General features: G+C 42.9%; 1 protein-coding gene across 1 annotated transcript in view; it reads right to left on the bottom strand.

The window, feature by feature from the left end:
- Positions 1-6,784: 6,784 nt before the first annotated feature.
- Positions 6,785-20,502, bottom strand: part of ETF1 (eukaryotic translation termination factor 1) — a 41,650-nt gene continuing 27,932 nt past the window's right edge. Inside the window, exons 7-11 of the mRNA XM_018566320.1 lie at positions 18,503-18,632; positions 15,181-15,336; positions 15,017-15,081; positions 9,712-9,859; positions 6,785-7,899 (exon numbers count right to left, since the gene is read on the bottom strand). Coding sequence (XP_018421822.1) covers positions 7,817-7,899; positions 9,712-9,859; positions 15,017-15,081; positions 15,181-15,336; positions 18,503-18,632 — 582 coding nt within the window. The 3' untranslated portion in view covers positions 6,785-7,816. The remainder of the gene's footprint in view (positions 7,900-9,711; positions 9,860-15,016; positions 15,082-15,180; positions 15,337-18,502; positions 18,633-20,502) is intronic.

The following is a 20,502-nucleotide window of genomic DNA, read 5'->3' as shown; positions in this document are numbered from 1 at the left end:
ACACACACACACACACACAGTATCTCACAGAAGTGAGTACACTCACATTTTTGTAAATATTTTTATATATAATTTCGACACTGAAGAAATATAACAGAATGGGTAACTTGCTGCACTCCTTACTGGAACAATAATTAACCTGAAAAAGCAGGTGGGTGCTTGTAGCGACCACGGACAGCACTGTGAACAACTCAAAATCAGCAAAAATGTCACCAGCACACCATAAGATTTCAGCAAAAGTCCATTTAATGACAAATTGCCATTCAATTACATTCACTTTTGGGGCCTCAAGGGTTCCCCTTCATCAGGCTCAGAATGACACAGTATCAAAACACTATCACCTTTATATAGACCTACAAATGAGTTTAAAAACCGACCCCTCCCACCCATTCACGGCATCACAAGAACAACTCCCGCCATTCTGGGTTTAAAAATAAGACTCGCATGCGGCAGACCTGTGGGGAGACCAGCGCGCTCCACTATCATGGCCGTTGGCCACGAGCAACATCAGCCCGTTGTCCAGGAAACCGGACGATAGGTCGCAAGAAGAACACGCCCTCTTGTCCACAAGCGTACGCACCGCGTGGAACTCAGCTTGCGTCTCAGCCAGACATCATTCGGAGGTCCTACGTCCAATCGCGCATGCGCAGTACGTGACGTTAGGACTGTGGCCTGCGGCTCAAGTGGTCACCAGACGAACAGCAGCGCCAGAGCACACACAGTAACATCTGCCCATCATTTACATGAGGCATACAGGACGAAATAGAGCAAAAATCAACAATAAATCTGGCATAAGAAATAATACCGAGTAGAAAAACCATAAACCTCAATGTACATATATAACCCATACTTCGCTGTTGCATTTGTTCATGTGTTGCAAAAAAACCCCACACATAGTACAATATATTTGAGGCTCACATGTCATGATGGTATACAGTAGCGCATAACAGCAGTAACATACCATAGCAGTAACAATAATAGGCAACACCAATGGATACAAATTAGGGATGCACCGATACTAGTATCGAAATTGGTGCCGATACCGAGTATTTGGGCGAGTACTCGTCCAAATGCTCCGATGCCTATCCCGATATTTCCTGTATTTCCTTTACCGATTTGGTGCAGCGACGCATGGGGTTTCTCAGCTGCCAATGGGATGTGCGGGATCCATTGTGTGTTTCTGTACCTTTAAGGAGGTGGGGCGTCCTCCTGACAGGCCTGCACCCAATTTGATATCTTCTGCCCCCATGTGCTCCAAGATGGAGACTCTCATAGTTTAGAGTTAGGACCGCACTATAAGAGGTGCCTTGGCGCGGCAGTGCGGCTTACACATCCTTTGCAGAAGACGTGTATCCAAACCTCTGTCATTGTCCTTAGTGGTGAGACAAGTTGTTTTACATGCTGGTTTGTGAGTGTGCCATGATGCCTTTCTACTATTTCCTGTATAATGACGCGCTGCCCGGTTTCCCGATTGGCCGTGAAGCGTCTCCACGCTCTCTCGTCACTTGTGATGGGAGAGCATGGAGCCGACTTCCCGGCTAATCAGGAAGCCAGGCAGCGTGTAATGATGCGCTGCCCGGCTTCCTGATTGGCCGGGAAGCCGGCGTCATGAGATGACGAGGGAGTATGGAGGCGGCCTCCCGGCCAATCAGAGGGCAGGGCTTCGCGTCATTACACGGCACCCGGCTTCCATGATTGGCCAGCAAGATGGCTCCGGCTGGGTACCAGAGGAAGGCCGCTCCTGGCTGGAGAGGCCCCGGGGGTGACAAACGACATGCCGAGGTGAGAGGGGATAGAGATCCGCACTGCAGAGACATGCTGGATCATGATTATTATGGGGAATCGTATGGGACGACTGTTGTTAATCGGGAAGCCGGGTGGCGAGTCTTTACACGCTGCCCGGCTAATCAGGAAGCCAGGAGGCACGTCATTACATGCCACCTGGCTTCATGAATGGGACTTCCGGTACTCGGTAATTTGTATCAGCAAGTACCGGGGAAAAAGTATCGGTACTCATACTCGGTACAGAAATACCGGTATCGGTGCATCCCTAATACAAATAGTAGGCTATAAATCATGTATGTATGATGTATAACCTATGGTGACAACTGATTATAGTCGCTGTATATTATTGCCACCAATTATTAAATGACTGTACTATTTGTATTGTTGCTCTACATAAAGATGGCCTAGGCTATAAGAAGATTGCAAAGACCCTGAAATTGAGCTGCAGCACGGTGGCCAAGACCATACAGCGGTTTAACAGGACAGGTTCCACTCAGAACAGGCCTCACCATGGGTCGACCAAAGAAGTTGAGTGCACGTGCTGTGTCATATCCAGAGGTTGTCTTTCGGAAATAGATGTACAAGTGCTGCCAGCATTGCTGCAGAGGTTAAATGGGTGGGGGGGTCAGTCTGTCAGTGCTCAGACCATAAGCCGCACACTGCATCAAATTGGTCTGCATGGCGTCGTCCCAGAAGGAAGCCTCTTCTAAAGATGATGCAAAAGAAAGCCCACAGTTTTCTGAAGACAAGCAGACTAAGGACATAGATTACAGGAACCATGTGTTGTGGTCTGATGAGACCAAGATAAATTTATTTGGTTCAGATGGTGTCAAGCGTGTGTGTGGTGGCAACTAGGTGAGGAGTACAAAGACAAGTGTGTCTTGCCTACAGTCAAGCATGGTGGTGGGAGTGTCATGGTCTGGGGCTGCATGAGTGCTGCCGGCACTGGGGAGCTATAATTCATTGAGGGAACCATGAATGCCAACATGTACTGTGACATACTGAAACAGAGCATGATTCCCCTCCCTTCGGAGACTGGGCCGCAGGGAAGTATTCCAACATGATAACAACCCCAAACATACCTCCAAGACGACCACTGCCTTGCTAAAGAACCTGAGGGTAAAGGTGATGGACTGGCCAAGCATGTCTCCAGACCTAAACCCTATTGAGCATCTGTGGGGCATCCTCAAACGGAAGGTGGCTGAGTGCAAGGTCTCTAGCATCCACCAGATCTGTGATGTCCAGTGGCAACCTGTGAAGCTCTGGTGAACTCCATGCCCAAGAGGGTTAATGCAGTGCTGGAAAATAATGGTGACCACACAAAACATTGACACTTTGGGCCCAATTTGGACATTTTCACTCAGTGTGCTCACTTTTGTTGCCAGCGGTTTAGACATTAATGGCTGTGTGTTGTGTTATTTTGAGGGGACAGCAAATGTACACCGATATACAAACTGTACACTCACTACTTTACATTGTAGCAAATTGTCATTTCTTCAGTGTCATCACATGAAATGATATAAAATATTTACAAAAATGTGAGGGGTGTACACACTTCTATGAGATACTGTATATGGCTATTGAACACCTCTCAATAGGATCTGCATCCTTTGATGACGAAACACGTCAGGGCGGGTTCTATTGACGGTGTTCCTGTGAGAAATTGAGAGCTTGAGAAGGCGTTTGCTTTCATTCCGGCCTGATTAAAATAATTTTTTATGTGAGTGTACTTTTAGTAAATCATTTGTCATGCTTCACAATGGGCAATTCCTTCCTTTTGAGGGACACAGAAATGTTGCTACTTCACATTGGAGATTACATTTTTCACTATTGAAGTCTGGAAATATTTATATATATATGCACCAAACGGTCTGGGGATATTGATTGAGTGCTTTCAGGCATACATTTCTGGTAAATGTTTGACTATGGGGGCTGGTGAATCAGGACCACTAACACTGCATGGAGTGTAATATATTGTTTGCACTTGTATTCCCCACAATATCTTGGGACTTTGTGCTACTTTATTTATTTCACTTTATTTTATAGTTTTATGAGTTACTTTATTTGGCATTTCAGCTGATTAATTGCTGTCTTGTACAGGTTTGTCACTGATGATGATTTGTATAAACATCAACATCAAAATTTTGTATGCACTTCAATTATATATAGTTGTTATATTAAGAGACTAAGTTTGCCAACAATAATATGACACACATTTTGTGATTGCACTTTTGGCTGTTTCCTGGCATGTACTATATGTGATTCTTAACAAGATTTAGTGTTGTGTGTAGAGATGCTTGGGAAGCCAGTCGAGCCAGCAGCACCCGAGAGAGCATGCCTGCAACACACAGAGCCCAGCCGCTCAAGTAGCCACTTCACCAACCAAGAGGGGGGAGGGGGAAACTCCCATACCTCAGAAGCAGCCAGGGAGTGAAAAAGAGCACCTCCAGCATCCCATCATAAAGGTGGCCATAAGTGGGGGTGCCATAAGTGGGAGAGAGACAAGTAGTGCACAGCTGTCCCTAGCAGCAGCGTGGGAATGGAGAGAGCAAAAAGGGTGCAGTGCAGCCCAACACTGAAGACCAGGGGGAACCCAACAAGCAAGAGGGAGCCCCATGATATTAAAACCATATGGAGCGTACAGCTGGCCGTAGCAGCAGCACGAGTGCAGAACGAGGGGGTGTAAGTGGCAGAGTGAGAGGGTGCAAGAAACAAGGATCTAGGATAGGGAGACCAGGATCTATAACATCCAGCCCGTTGATTGAAGAACAGAAAAAAAATAAAATATAAAACAAAACTAATCAAGATCCCAACAGGAGCACTTACTCCTCGACGCCAGACAAAAAAACTGAGCTGCCTAAAGCAGCAAGCATGGGCTGCAGCTCAGGTGTATAGCTGTCTCACAATAGCTACCATCAAGTATAATCTTGAAAAGAAAGATCCTACAACTCCACAAGTAGCCCATAAATAAAATTAAAAAAACATGGGAAAATCTTTTTTACATCCTATGCTGACAGGGGCAGGAAATGCACTGAGGGGGATGAGGGTGGGGCTTTTAATCTGTGTATTTCCTGTCCCAATCAAGTGGGAGGAGGTAGGCAGTTGTGGGAGAGGGGGCGCAAGAAATGCCTACCAGAAACCTAGAAGAAAGCAGGTAGGACAACTGACTAAATTAAAAGAAAACACTACAACAAATATTCTTAAATATGGTTTAATACTTTTCTCCATTTCTGTACATCACAACACCAAGTTATTACTGCTTGGGAACACTCAATCTGAAGATAAAGTTAAGAATTGTACCCCATCTCATTTGTACATATATGTATATGATGTGCCACTGAAAAGAACACATTAAGGAAATATAAAAATTTTGGCATCATTTCCAAATATAGCAAAAAGGAAAAAGGCTAATGCGTTGATAATGTTGTGGAATAAGAAGAATATCTTCCCAAATCAATGCAAATGTACATCCAATGGATTTTTTTTCTAAATCTCTATAATATACCCATTTACAATGGCATCAAGCAGTTTACCAATTCTGAAGCAAAGGAGCATAACACTGAAGTACTTAATTTATTTTTAACTAAAAAATAAGTATTACAGAGTAGTTTTGGGGGGGACCATGATTTTGTGTACAGTGTTATTTTAATCATATATCATGTTTATGTTTTCTCCTGCTTAGCAGGAGAGGCTTGGTACATGAGGTGTTACTGAACTCTCAAAAACATTATGTTTTCAGACATAAAGGGGAAAAACCCAAAATAAGGACTTACATCAGGTGATTTCCTCTATGCCACTTCACTATTGCTATTTTCTGCTTGAGAAATGCAAAACTATGAAAGACTGCTCTAAACACGGAGGATCACATGCAACAATACATAAGTCGGCTTCAACAGACACTAAGAAAATGTAACCTTTCATTTGGTGCCTTTTATGGTCTTTAAGAATCAATTGAGTCTTTCCACTGAAAACTTAAGAATTCTTTGCAATTGCATTTTGTGCCACCAATTGCCAGTTTGTGATAATGGTCTGAATTGCAAGTGCACCTGCAGGCTAGCAGTACCAGGTGGCATAACCCCTTAGCATTTGTCAGTCTTAAGGTGGCCATACACTCTACAACCATCGCAAGTCTTGCGATGGTTGTACAGGGATTAAAAAAAACGTACGATCTGCCTATCTTGGACAGGCAGATCGCACTCTCGATCATCGCAAGCCCGCCCCCCTGAGGGGCGGGCTTCCGATGACCGCAATGCTGAACGGGCAGTGTGCGCGTGCGCACACCGGCCCGTTCGGCATTTGTCTTCCGAGCACCGTTCTAACCAGCCGAGAATCGTACGATTCCCGGCTGGGTTTCGACAGAAGACGTGCGACCGTAGAGTAGAAACGATCGCACGTCTCCGTTCACACTGCTCGATTATCGTACGAAAAACCGATCGCGTACGATAATCATGCAGTGTATGGGCACCTTAATGCTGCTCAGAGCACTCCCACAGGGCTTTGCTCAGGTAATGGGCTCTGGGCAAAGCTTGTGCATACTCTTGTAACCGAAAACACTGCAAAAGCAGCAATGGAATCACAAATACCAGTGAGAAAGCATTGTGTTGTAATAATTGTGTATTTCCATGGAAAGCTTTAAGACCATAAAAGGCACCAAATGAAAGGTTACATTTTCTTAGTGTCTGTTGAAGCAAACTTATCACATTGTTATGTTTTTGAGAGTTCAGTAACACCTCATGCGGTCACCCATCTAGTACTTCTGTCGAAATCTTCCCCCAAATGTTTTCTGCATTTCTCAAGTTAAAAATCAAAGCAGGACAGAAACACCTCCTGTGTAAACAAAAATCCAACAGTTAATCTACATTTGCTGTAGGTCTGATAAACTTAAAAAAAAGAACTAAATTTACATCATGTTGATTGAATTCTCAAATAGAAGAGCCCATCAACAGAGAAAGGGGCTATCCATCCAGAGTGTATATGAATCCACCATTTTTTTGTTTGGAATTTAAGGCTCATATAGTAATGGACAGTAAGTAATGCCCAACTACACATTACAAGAGAATGTTCACACTTTCCCGTGTGTTAGCTGCTTATGGAAGCACGATATGAACTTTAAATAATTCATGCAAAACACAACTGGAGTTACAGACCAAGAAGAGCATAAATGGTTATATTTGGGAATAATAAGTCACAAAAATGACTCAATAAAATACATTAATAAAATTAAACTGAGCAACCAGTTCAAAGAGTCATTAATGTCAGGCGTTTAAGTTATTCTTTTGCTAACTTATCCCTGTTAAACTGCTGTGGCTGTAAAAGGCGATTACCATACATACTCTCCATGCTCAGTATCAGACATTTGATTCAGATATCCTATATTAAGGTAAGGAGAGGAATGAATGCTGTGCAGCTTGCATGCTCTGTGCTGTCACTTGCAATGTCTTTCATGCTGCACAGCATCATGCAAAGATACAGGTTATTGTTTTTGCATTTGGGACATTAGATACATTTCTTTTTTTTATTACAAGGGTTCCAACAGTCAGTGGACTGTATTTTCTCCAATTTAGGTAGCACAAATATATTACAATATGTTTTGTAAAGGTCTGCTATACATTTTAAACTTTATATTGTGTGCTTGTCCCATTGTTTATCCCAAAGATCTAAACAGAATATAAAATTTAAGTTTTCCCATTATGCAGAAAAAAAAAGGAACATGGTGTTAATTTGCATGGATATTTGAAGCATTTTATCTGCCTGTGTATAAAGATAAAAAATAATAGAATACAAGATCAACTGATTTCATAGATAAAAACTGATTTGTCAAACATGTCCAGGTGACATGAATGAACCTTGCAGATGCATTCACTCTACATTATGACAAAACAATTTTATTTCTCATATCCAATGCTTATAGACAAAGTACTGGAAATGTTCAAATTCTAAGGCAGGGACATGTATGTCTTTCACCACAAAATTTCTTCTTGGGTTGGATGCTGGAGGGTTAGGCACACACTGCCAGACCCATGTCGACTACCTAGTAGTCATCGAGGTCAAATAATTCATCATCTCTAGCTTGGTAATCCATTCCTTGGAAATCTACTCTGTACCGCAAGATCCCTGCAACAAACAAGATTTTCATGAGGCAATATCACCCAAGGAAATAATTAAAATTGACAACCAAAATTCTGCAAGTTTGTCTTGTACACAGTTTTACATAAATCATCCCAAGTTACATTTTAAGCATTAAAAGCACAAAAAGTGTACAGTCTATAGGATAATCCATATGTTATTTATCATATTGTAGTTTAAGAGCTTCAAATAAGTCTTGCTTCTCCCTTTTTTGGGACCCCGGTAGTGTAGGCCAAGGTTATTACTTTGAAACTTGGCTTCAAGCTCTGCCCCCTGAACTCTTACGTAAGCAAAGTGGGATGTCTCAGCAGCAGCACATGACTACTAATTTATTTTCAAAGCAGAAGGTTGTAATGATTTAATTTGAAAGCATGGTACCAGTCAAACTTTGTTGCTGGATACATACATTAGCGGTTACATTTTTCATTAAAGTTGTGTAAAGGTTTTAGCGAACACCTTTTAAAACTTCCCTCTCCTCTAGTCAATGTCTGACTCAATTATTCATTTGGCACCATACTTACTATACCCCCTTGAAAAGGTTTAGATGGGTTAGACAGGAAACTGGAGATTGTCCTAGATGTAGGAGTGAGGATGCTAATTTGATTCATATGCTTTGGAGATGCCCCAAATTGTTTAGCTATTGGGATGGTATAATTTCCTTTATTAATCAAGTATTTGGGGTAAAGCTGCCCTTGGACCCTAGAATATGTCTAAGTTATGTGGAAGAACAGATTCTAGGGTCCAAGGACATTATGGAGACTCTTGTTTAGAGCAAGAAAGTTTATTGCTTTTAAATGGACGTCTCCCAGATCACATACAATAGAGAAGTGGTGTAAACAAGTTGACTTGGTTCTATTAAAAGATAAATTGCTTTTCATACATAGAGGGTGCCCCCAGAAATTTAAGAGCATATGAGACCCCTGGTTGTCAGTACCGGCTTCGGCCCATCTATGGTGTAAACCTTAATTACCTAATAAAAAAGAGAACAGGAGGCTTAGAGAGATCAAAAAAACAGGGAGCACTGTTGAGGGGTCGTGTGTCTGTCTTTGTTTTGTATGTCATATATTTAAATGTTTAAAAAAATTTATAAAAAGAGGAATCTAAGAGGAGGAGGAGAGGGAAGGAGAGAAAAGAGGGAGAAAGAGGGAAGTATGGAAGGAAGGTTGTTGGTGTGAATTTTATTTTTATGAAAATAGACTTAATTAGTAATTAAAAATCCGTTCCTAGGAAGATGATTGTTTGTTAATTATTAACTATTTGATTGTTTGATCAGCACTTTAGATCTTTAAAATTATTGATTATACAGTAGATGGTGTTTATTATATATAGTATATACACACACGGTTGATTGTAGTACTAGTCATGGATTAATTTTTTATCATCTTAAAGATGCACTTTAATAGGATACAAGACTATATCTATGTATCCATCTATCATAACATTGATTTTGTTGACGTTTGTTTTTTAAAATTATTTTTTCTCCCCTTTTGGGAGTGGTTTGTTATAGAACACCTGTTTTTTTTTGTATTGTATTTTTATATTGTTTTGTTTAAAAAAATTGTTAAGGAGAACTATGGGGTCAATGCTTTTCCCCATAGTTCTCCTAAGGGTAACGGGAGGACACAAACTAGCGTCCTCCCATCACCCAAAGCTCAGTATACCGCAAGCTAAGCCATCCACAGTTCTAGATACTGAGGTCCCATTCATTTAGTGCCAAATTCTTCAGATGACACACACACTACAATTTTAAACACAAATACAGTCAACAGTATGTTCAGTATAATTCTATTCTCTACTTGCCTCCAATGCCACCAAATCCTTTCACAAATTGGGATCCTTCTTGTGATTTGTCTGTAACAATCTCCAGTGTTGCGCCAAATTTTTTGTAGTTATTAGCAAACCACTCTAGTAGAGGCATACTCTCTATTAGCTCATGTTCTTGTCCACTCTAAAACATAACATGATAAATGTACACAATTTAGTCATAATGGACAGCTTTTATTATACAATAGCGACATAAGCCTGTCTTGGCACTTTGTTCCTCTTTATTCAGTCTGATCAGCCCTGCTGTAGGCATTCTGTGAATTAAAGCTGCCTTATCAAAAACATTGTACTGTCTAGCATACACGTTCATTGTGAGATCTCAGGATTTTAGATCCAGCCAATCTTGGCACGGACAGTTACGGGTGAAAGATCACCTGAGCTCTGACAGTTGCTGCCAATTGCCTTCTTGCTTATAGCCAGGATAGCACCTTTTGGACAATTTAGCACAAAACAGAAAAATAGGTTTTTGTGGCTGTAGTAAAATTCTTTTTTGGAGTCTATTGAGGGACAGTGAAATCTAGACAGTCCCGTTTACTGCCGCCTACAGGAGACAGTAGCAAACAGAACGGACAATGTCAAAGAAAAAACAAAAAAAATTGTACAGCCTTCCCCAGGATAATCTCTCTACCCAGCATGTCTGAATTTGTAGCAAGCAGTACCAAGAGCATGAGCACAAAAGGGGTGGAACCTGTATCCCTCATTGGAGTCCATGGAGTTTATATATAGTCAGCATGTTCAAAAGCAGTCTAACCAAGGGGTGGGCAACACAACAATTGCTAATAGGCCCAAGAAGAGAATCAGGGACTGCCTGCATCCCTGAAGCCGATTGAACAAATCAACGTCTGAATCTTAGCTCCGTATAAGATGTTCTGTATATCTATAAGAAAAGTTGCCATCACAACTAGAGGGAGGGCACAGAGAATCAACCTGAAAGGCCAGCTGGTCAACATGTGAAGGTTGAAATTCTTCACACTGGCTGATTAGGAGAGGATCTGCGCATGGATCCTCTCCCGATCACAGCAGTATAGAGCAGATGTCACAGCAGTGACACCTTGCGATGGAGGAAAAATTGCAAATACCAAGCCCCATCCCTGCTTATGGAGAATCAGATGTAAACTGACATGCGTCAGTTTAGACCAGAGTAACCCCAATCCGGGACACTGTTCTGTTTGTTTCCAGACGTAGCTGGAGTCATGGGTAACCGGGTATAAACGATTTGACTGGCCATGTGAAAAGGGGCCTAACCCACTAGGATCAAAGGGAAGAAACTGAGATTAAACAGTCATCTTGCCACATAATCTCTGTAGGCAAGACTTACCAGTCTTGCAGTTTTGCTAAGATCATTCACCAGATTAAGAGCAGAACGAGAGAAGGTATCTGAAAGACATTCTTTAAGAGGCTGGAGATCAGCCAAGAGGAGTAGGCTGGCTCCAACCCCAGGTGGACAGGTCCCATGAAGTCATTAATACATACTGTTCCTTTTAGGGGAACCCTGCAATAGGAAACTAGAGTGTTACACCTACTGATAATCCAAGGAGGCACTGGTTCCTTCAGTGATACCTGTCACACAGGATTGGAGACACACCTAGCTGCATGAATCTCTCATCCTTGCCCAAAGGATAACAGTTGATGAGATGTTCTCAATTAATCAAAACAAGAGAATCAGTGCAAGAGAAACACAGTATCATCCAGAGAAGAAACTAGGCTACCTCCCTTGGCACAGGAAGGAGTCCCAATCTTTGGGAGTCCCAATCATCGGTGGTGAAGGCAACAGCACTTAGATGGTGTCCAATGTAGTCCAAATCAGGAGACCTGCCCAAAGCAGGATCCCCTGGTGTGGAAGGTACCACCAGCTTTGAAAGGCTCCACTGTAGTCCCAGGAATAGTGGTTCCCCAATACGTAAAGCTCCCTAGATAAAAAAGGAAAATAATCCACCTAAAGAGGATAAAAGGATCACACCAGGGACTACCTGGTCCATAAAGACAGACACAATAGACTGCTCAGAAACTAGACCCATAACCAGGGAGAAGGGGTTGAAATAGCCAAAGATAAAAGATATAGGGAGACAATCCTGACAGGAAGGTTCCCCAACACACCTGAGAGAAAAGGTAAGGTGTTAACTTTCTGTCCAAACAAGAGACCTGAGGTACACAGGCTGTGGACTTTTGAAGCCAACAACTAAACTAATTAGCCACGCCCACAGCTGAGTGTTTGCATATCTGAAGGGTACAGAGTAAAAAGCCCCGGAAATGTTAAGTGTAAATTGGGCGTTACTTGTAGTAGCAGAACTGCCCCCTGTGTATCTCGATACAGGACATGTTGTAATTGCCTGGTGGTAATGTAACTAGGCACATGGTATGAGCAAGGCCTCTGGTACTCAAACTGAGGCAACTGGTGACTGATTAGGGCTGGATAGCCAGAGGTGACCAGAGTCACTGGTAGTAGGGTAGCCGATATGAACTGGCGATCGGAGTTCCCAATGGCTTTTTGCAAACCAGGAGCAGCAGCTGGACAAACATTGGATGACATCAGCACTCAGCCCTAAAAAGCCAACAGCTCAGTAAAAAAAAAAAAAAAAAGAGAAGTATATATTGCTAGAGTGGCCATGAGCTTGTTTACCTGGTCGATACTATTCCGACATATCTATCACAGCCATGGGGGTAACGGCATGTAAAACCAACAGCTGCTAGAGCACAAAGGGTTTAACCCTTTTGCTGCCAAGCCCTCTGAAACGCTTTTAACCTCAGTTGGCCACACCATTTTTGAAATTTCTCACCCCTTTTATTTTTAACTGCAGCTTTTAGAGTTTGTAAAGGACCCCAAAACCATATATTTTCTGAAAGCACAGTAGAATAAAAAGATGGTGCTACCAATTTTGTAAGTCCGGCAATAATTGCGCAAATGTTTATCAAATCAATATTAAACCGATAAAAAAATAAAAATACACAATTTGATCGCACACTAAAATCAATATCAATGCATTCAATGAGATTTAGTTGGAAAAGTGTTTTTCCAACTAAATTGAAAGATAAAACTGTACTGGGTTAATAACAAATGTTTAAATTTTAAATTGCACCTTTTTGCGAAAATATATGTGGTAAGCGGCATTTTTGGTTTCGGCCTGAAAATTCTGCGCCGGGAAGTGCATTGTGATGCCATTCCCAAAGTGCCCCTCCAGCCCGCAGTGTAATCACCTACACTGGAACACGCGATACTGCAATGCCATGTGTTTCAGTGCAAAAACATTGTGCATACAGTAAACTATATTTGCAACACTCCATTTGTGTATTATACTTTGAATAAAAGATGGTTTCTGTTTTTTTATCCGATAAAAAAAAAAAAAATCTGCCAACTAATCTATTATGAAAGTAATCAGTTGCAGGCCGTGTGTGTGTTTTTAAATTACATTTTTATACCGTTGGGGGGCTTTGGTAAAAATCTCTGGGGTATAAACAGACCAGACATTTCCCTTTTGAAATAGAAAAAGAAATTGAGGACATAGTCCTCAATCTTTCCCTGCAGCCTCTAAATGAATGGAAAGCATCAGTACAGAGGCTTCCCATTCAGTCACAAACTGGAGATAGTAAATATTTACCATCAAACAGTTATGAATGGGTAGAAGCCTCTGTACTGAGCTGCTTCTACCCATTGAGAAACTCATGAATGAACAAGAAGTGATGTAAAACACTTCCTGTTCATAACTGGGGAAACCTAGTACTATGCGCCCCCCATTTGTTTACAAAAAGTGTTTGTTCTGCATACAGAGGATCTGTAAATATTACACAGATTTACCGATCGATCCTCTGCTCAGCCACGCACACAGCTGCGGTCATCCTGAAACAGGATGACAGCGGCTCTCTCTCATCACGTACCTTGGCTGTCAGCTTATGGGGATTCACAGGGCTGCAGCCAATCTACTCTTTTCCTCCCCTATTTAGGTTCAGCTCACTCATTGCTTAGCATTCGAGCAACAAGTTTTTCCTGCTGCTGGACCCTCCTGTGTATGTAATTTCCCTCAGTTTCCAGAGTTATTCCTGGATGCCTTGTTCCCCTAGATTCCTCGAGGTGCCTTGTGGATTCCCTGCTTGGCTGTTTCCCTCCTTGCTGTTGCCTGTGTGATTTCCTATGATGATCGCGGTTTATTCACCAGTGTGGTGTGAGTGGCCTTGCTTGCTTGCTGAGTGGCCTTGCTGTGTCCCTCCATTCACTTTAGTGTGCCTGCTTTCCCTATCTGCCCTGCTGTCTACCTGTGCTGTGTTCCTTGTTGTGGTAGTTCCTATTGTTTCCTGTGTACCCGTTTTCACATTGCCTTGCACTGTGTCATCCTTGTGGGTATCTTCCTGTATGCCATCCTCACTTCCTGGGAGCCCTCTCGTGCCTGGCTTCAGGCCTCGCCATCTGTATTTCCTTTACAGCCTACTTCTGTGTTCACACAGTTCATGTGTGTGTATCTGCTTCCCTGCCCTGTACCTTTGTATAACGCATGTTCCTTGTGTTATGCTCATTTCTTATGCCCCGTCAGTGTAGCATATTCCTTACATCTACCTGTGTCACTTGACTCCGTGTCTGCACGTCTCCTGCATGCGCTCCCCTGTGCATCTGCCATTGCCCAGTGTGTCCTGTATCAAGTATTTCCTTGTGCACCTGCTGCAACCTTCCAGCACCTCTTGGGCACCTTCTCTTGTCCTATGCTTCATCAAATCCAGTGTCCCAGAGCTGTACTGAATTCTACCCCTGCATTATTCTCATTGCACTTCAGCCTGTGGGGTGTGTTGTAGGGCCGCAACCTGGCATCTGCCCTGCTGCACAACATCCTCGCCATTAGAGGCCCTGGAGAAGTCCAGGCTCTCCTTAGACCCTGCACCTGTGGCATACCCACTTTTCTTGTGTAAACATCCTGTCCCTGGCTCCCTGCAGCCAGTCAGTCACTCTTCATGACCTGTGTTACAAGTCTGTTTCGGGTTCCGGACTGTCCGCTAAACCCACAGCTCATGATCCATAGTGTCCCGGTTCCCAGCCTGTGAAAGGCACCATAAATGGAGAAATAAAGCACTATACCTTTCTAGAATTAGATTTTAGGGATTTCTTATCTGAGAGTTCAGTTACAAGTTAGGTTAAAAAAACCAAACAAAAGTGTTACAGTCAGCTAGTGACAACGCTGAACACCAATTTCTCACTTATTTTTAGCACTTGAGCCCTGCATAAAGTACCAACAGAACTAAGAGCAAAATAATGTGGTTTTTAAACTTCAATAAAATTACCATCTTATTGAACACATACCTCTTTGTCAATGAAGTGTGATTTGTCCTTTTCTTGCTCTGGTGTTAAATAGAGGGTCTTCTCCTCTAAAAGGAAAAAATAATAAACACCATGTTATATTTGAACATTTAAACCTGTGCAGTGTATCAACTTTACTACAGAAGACTATAATGAGCAAAACCAACCTTCAGAACCATTACATCTCAAGACGTATCTCATGATATCCAAGTTCTCATAAACGATCAGAATTTCTACAGCTCCCATTTCCAATGCTTTTAGTGTGTCTTCAACACCGAAACAATACTTCCCCGTGTCCTGGCTAATCTCATCGAAGTATCGTCCTGTAAATAAACATTATTGATTTAAAAAACAAACACATTTATATGCAGAAAAAAGTAGCCAACAAAATATGGATGGGGAGGACACGACCTGTAAAATCCTATTCTTGGGAGTACATCACAGGACACACTGAGTTAAATTCTTAAGCTACTTTGCTATGCAGCTACCTTCAGTGGACTGAGGACTACCAAATCAAAGTAGCAGCCCCACTCTGACTCCAGCCTGCCTCAGTTTTAGCAAGCAGCACTGTGATGTACTCCAGAAAATATTCTAGAAAGACAAAAAAAAACCTGATGCTGAAACACCCAAGAAGCGCTAACACTCCCAGTAGAGTGAGAAGTGACTAATAATTGAGAAAGATATATGGAGAAGCTCAGACCTGAGAAATTGTCTGATTAAATCTACCTAGCTACAGTGGAATGGAAGGCTGGATACCCCATACGGGGACCCCCTGGGATGACCAACAGTGAGCTGGATTTACAAATAGCAGCTGTTGCAGAGACGTAAGCACTAACTGCTTGAACTACATCCAAACAGTGGAGGACAATTTGTTTTGGGTGTTTTGGTACACAAGGATAGTAAAACAACTTCCTGGTTAAGGTAGAGGGCAGATACCACTTTAGTGGTCTCATCAAAACTTTATTGTGGATGACTAAAAACTTGTATGTCAAAGCTTCTAAATCAGAAAACATGTCTAGCAGAAGTTATAGTGACAAAAAAAGGCCACCTTGTAAGGACCGGAGAAGTTCTCTGATCAGCTCAAAGGCCTGTTTCTAAAGGGCCACGAAGACCAGATTGAAGTTCAACTTTGTCACTGAAGCACGAACAGGGGAAAGATAGGCCACCCCCTACACAATGGCTTCACTAAGGAGTGAGAGGCAAGAAGTCTCTGAACAGAATTACCAAAGCAGATACCTGATCAGATATTAAAGCCAAATGCTCTACCAAAACCAGACTGGAGGAAAGCTAAAATGTGTTCCACGCTATCATTCCTGGAATGACTCTTGCTGGCCTCGCACCAATTCAAATATGCCTTCCAGATGACCTTGTTGGAGGTAGACTTCCTAGCCTTGAGTAGCATAAAGAGAATTGCATCCCAAAGGCCTCTGTCCCTCACGACTTGCACGTCAACAGCCATTGCCATTAAAACCAATGACCAAGAGGCAGGGTAGAATACCGGTCCTTGCGACAGCAAGTCTGGACAATTTGCAAGTGCCCATGGAGTGTCTGCCTGGAGTTTTGCCCTGGAGGACCTGGTACAGGGACATATTCAGTTGGGAGCAATGATGAATGCCTTCCATGATCCTGCATAAGAGGCGAGGAAAGAGTTTCAGAAAAGGGAAGGTGTAGATTGGGTGAAAATGATCCCATAACGTCACTAAGGCTTCCACTGCTTGGGGATCCCTTGCAACAGAAATGTCCGGCTTGTTGAACCGGCACAACTGAAAATTCACATCCGGTGTCCTCCCCTGCAACACATGTATCATTTATTTTTTGCAGGGGGAGTCAAGTAACACCAGTGCATTAGTAGGGTTTACATCACTGTCATTAGCTACCAATGTGTTACTGACTCCAATGCTGGGTTATTATTGCAGTCACTGACACTAATGCAGACTATTGCTGCATCCACTGACACCAAAGATGGGGGATATTATTGCAGCCAATGGCATCAATGTAGGAAGTTAACGTTAATGACACTTACACCTGTGTGCAATATGGTACACTTAAAAACAAAAAAAACAGCAAAAAAACAGCATAAGCACTGGCTTCGTGTGGCTCTCTGGAAGTGTTGGGGGCCCTCTATAATGCGAATTAAAAAGTGTTAAAGTGGAACACCAGAAAAAAGTACTTTAACTGTGATTGGTACAGACGTTATGCGTGAAGCTTGGCCCACTACGTCCAGGGGAAAATGTTTAATTAGCTTAGTTCCAGCATGATACTACTGCCCGACATGAGCTTCCGCCGCTCACACTTAATGTTCTGACTAGTGTATAATAAAGTTGCTCACTCTCCCACTTATCCATTCACAAAAAGCCTTGTATTCTTTGCAAAATATGTGGATGTCACACTGCCTCATTAAGGCTCCTCTGTGTAGTGTGGTCTTAACTCCAAACTAGTTGAGCCTCCATCATGGAGCATATATAGCAATTAATAAATTGAGCATCTCCAGGTATGCCTGGAGGTAGCCCATTTCTCCCTAAAGGAACAGGGAAACAAGAAGCTGAACACAGAACAATGGCAGCTAAAGACACCCCCCCAGTGTGTCCCCCCTTAGCACTGGCATCAATGTTCTGTTTTAGGACAACTTTCCATTGCAGAGTCCTGTGGAGCCACCCTTCTGTTTAATAGTAATCGGTGTCCACAGGCACAAGATGGCAAGCTAGTTGTGTGCGCCCTGCTCCCTCCTCTCTAAGCTTGTACTAGGACAGCTGCTGTTGCAGACTGCTCTGTCCCTTGTACTCCGCAGGAAGTTCAGGGAAGCAGAGTTCCGACAGTTGGAGCCAGCTGTTTGGAAACATGACTAACTGCTTGGGCAAAAAAAAACAGGGCCAAATCAGCATCAAGCCGGCCAATAAGCATGGAGCCGGCTTCCAAGGCAATTACCCGCCACCCCGATTGCCCGGGAAGCCGGCTCCATTTCCCCCGGTATCAGGGGAAGGTATCTGAGCATTTGGGCGAGTACTTGCCCAAATACTCAGGATCGGCACCTGTGCATCCCTAGTTTATAGCATACCCCTTTTCTCAAAGATATGCATATGGGTAAAGACACTGCTCTCAACACTGATCACTGGATTGCCCAGTAGTAAATACCTGTGTGGAGCTTTGGGCTTGTATCTATGCATCAGTTTGACACAGAGCATTCAGAACAGATTACACCACAATGCTGCCTCTAATGGCTGGTAGCTACTGCTCAAGTGAAAATTTTTACACAAGCAATATGCTGTTTAGGACAGATGGTCTGATGAGCATAGGTCTGATGAGCATAGGTCTGATGAGCATAGGTCTGATGAGCATAGGTCTGATGAGCATAGGTCTGATGAGCATAGGTCTTCGGTGAACGAGACACCCTTTCCTATGCCACACAGACACCAGATACAAGGGGAAAAAAAATACAATAAAAAAACAGACATCATTTTCATGTACTAAAATACATTTTAAAAAACATACCTATTAGTTTCTTCTCTTGGATAAATTTCACATTTGAAAGGACCTCCGTTGATAATTCAATTGCTTGGTTAAAGCCATTCTCTCCACCATATGATATATCAACTAATTTCAAGACTTTAGATTGCAATCGCTAAAAATGAAACATTGTTACAAGTTTTATAGTTGCAGGCTTATAAGATAATACTTAATTGTCCAGTTAGGCTTGTATTAAAAAGCACGCTTTTAATGTTATCCCACTTTTACCTTGAAAAGGTGACATTTAGGCCAGACACTGTACACAGATCCAGCTAAGCAGCTGGGAACTGGAAATGTAGCTGATATGAGCAGCCTCAGCCTAGTCTCGTATTTCACACTATGCCAAAAGGAAATTAACACATGCTTAAAATGTAAAATTAATTGTATAATTGAGATCTTTAGGGATGGTCAGCTTAGGTACGACTTCCACTGTACAGGGAATTAAAAAAAGATACCGACAGTCACCTCCAAGTATGTAGCTGTATTTAAAAATACAAGTCTGTATATAACATAAGACTGCATCAAATCACCTTAGAGCATAAACGTGCCTTTCTCCCCATGAGTAGAAACCAAAAACACTGCAGTGCTCTAGTTACCAATTTAGATCAGGAAGGCTATATATCAAAGCCTCTGGCTACCAATTCACTGCTGGGTACCAAGAGGGCTGCCAGTGCTGGGTACCGAGAGGGCTGCCAGTGCTGACTTCAGGTGCCCATACACTGCTCGATTCTCGTACGAGAATCGCGGCAAATCCCGCGATCGTACGAGAATAGAGCAGTGTGAACGAAGACGTGCAACCGCTTCTACTGTACAGTCGCACGTCTTTTCTCTAAGGAGCGCGCTAGAAAACCAGCCGAAAATCGTAAGATTTTCGGCTGGTTTTTAGCATGCTCGGGAGACAAATGCCGAACGGGCCGGTGTGCGCATGCGCACACTGCCCGTTCAGCATTGCGGTCATCGGAAGCCCGCCCCTCAGGGGGACGGGCTTGCGATGATCGAGAGTACGATCTGCATGTCCAAGATGGGCAGATCGTACGTTTTTTTTAATCACTTTACAACCATCGCAAGACTAAGGTCTTGCGATGGTTGTACAGTGTATGGCCACCTTTCAACCTTGCAATCAGCATACAGTGCATTCAGAAAAGTATTCAGACCCCCTTCACTTTTTTTTCAATTTTGTTATGTTGCAGCCCGATACTACGGTTGTTTAAATTCTTTTTTTCTCTCTCATTAATCTACACTCAGTACCCCATAATGTCAAAGTTAAAACAGAATTTTAGAAATGTCTGAATCCTCCCGAGCCGGTCCCGGGCCGCAGATGGGCTAGCGGATCCCGGGATTAAAAGGTGAGGGGTCAGGAGGGGGGAGATGACGGCACTCGAGATGGGGGGCGCTCCGAAATGCACGCCATACAACCGATCGGCGGCTATAGAGCCGCTGATCGGTTGTATGTGAAACAGCATTTAACGGCTGTAGTAACATTCGGGTCTTTCCTGCCCGTGCACTAGGGGGCGCGCGCGCGAGCAGGAAAAAAAATGCCGTCTGAGGACGGCAACCAGCGGATGCGAGTCTGCCGTCCGTCCATTTATTCTTACGGGTGGACGGCAAGAGGTTAAAAAGGAAAAAAACTGAAATATCACATTGGCATAAGTATTCAGACCCTTTGCAACACCACTGGAAATTTAGCTCAGGTGCCTCAGATTTCTCTTGATCGTTGCCGAGATATTTCTACACCTTGAATGGAGTCCACTTGTGGTAAATTACCTTGATTGGACATGATTCAGAAAGGCACACACCTCTCTATAGAAGGACTCACAGCTGACAATGCATACTTTAATCAGAACAAAAAAGCCATGAGGTCGTGAAACTGCCTGCAGAGCTCAGAGACAGGAAGGCTACAGAAACATTTCTGCTATACTGAAGGCTCCTAAGAGCACAGTGGCCTCCATTACTCTCAAATGGAAGACATTTGGCACAACCAGGAC

This window comes from Nanorana parkeri, unplaced genomic scaffold (genome assembly GCF_000935625.1).
Source record: "Nanorana parkeri isolate BGI_ZX_2015 unplaced genomic scaffold, ASM93562v1 scaffold936, whole genome shotgun sequence".
NCBI classification, from domain to species: domain Eukaryota; kingdom Metazoa; phylum Chordata; class Amphibia; order Anura; family Dicroglossidae; genus Nanorana; species Nanorana parkeri.
The sequence above is the reverse complement of the archived record's forward strand: the minus strand, read 5'-3'. Positions and strand labels throughout refer to the sequence as shown.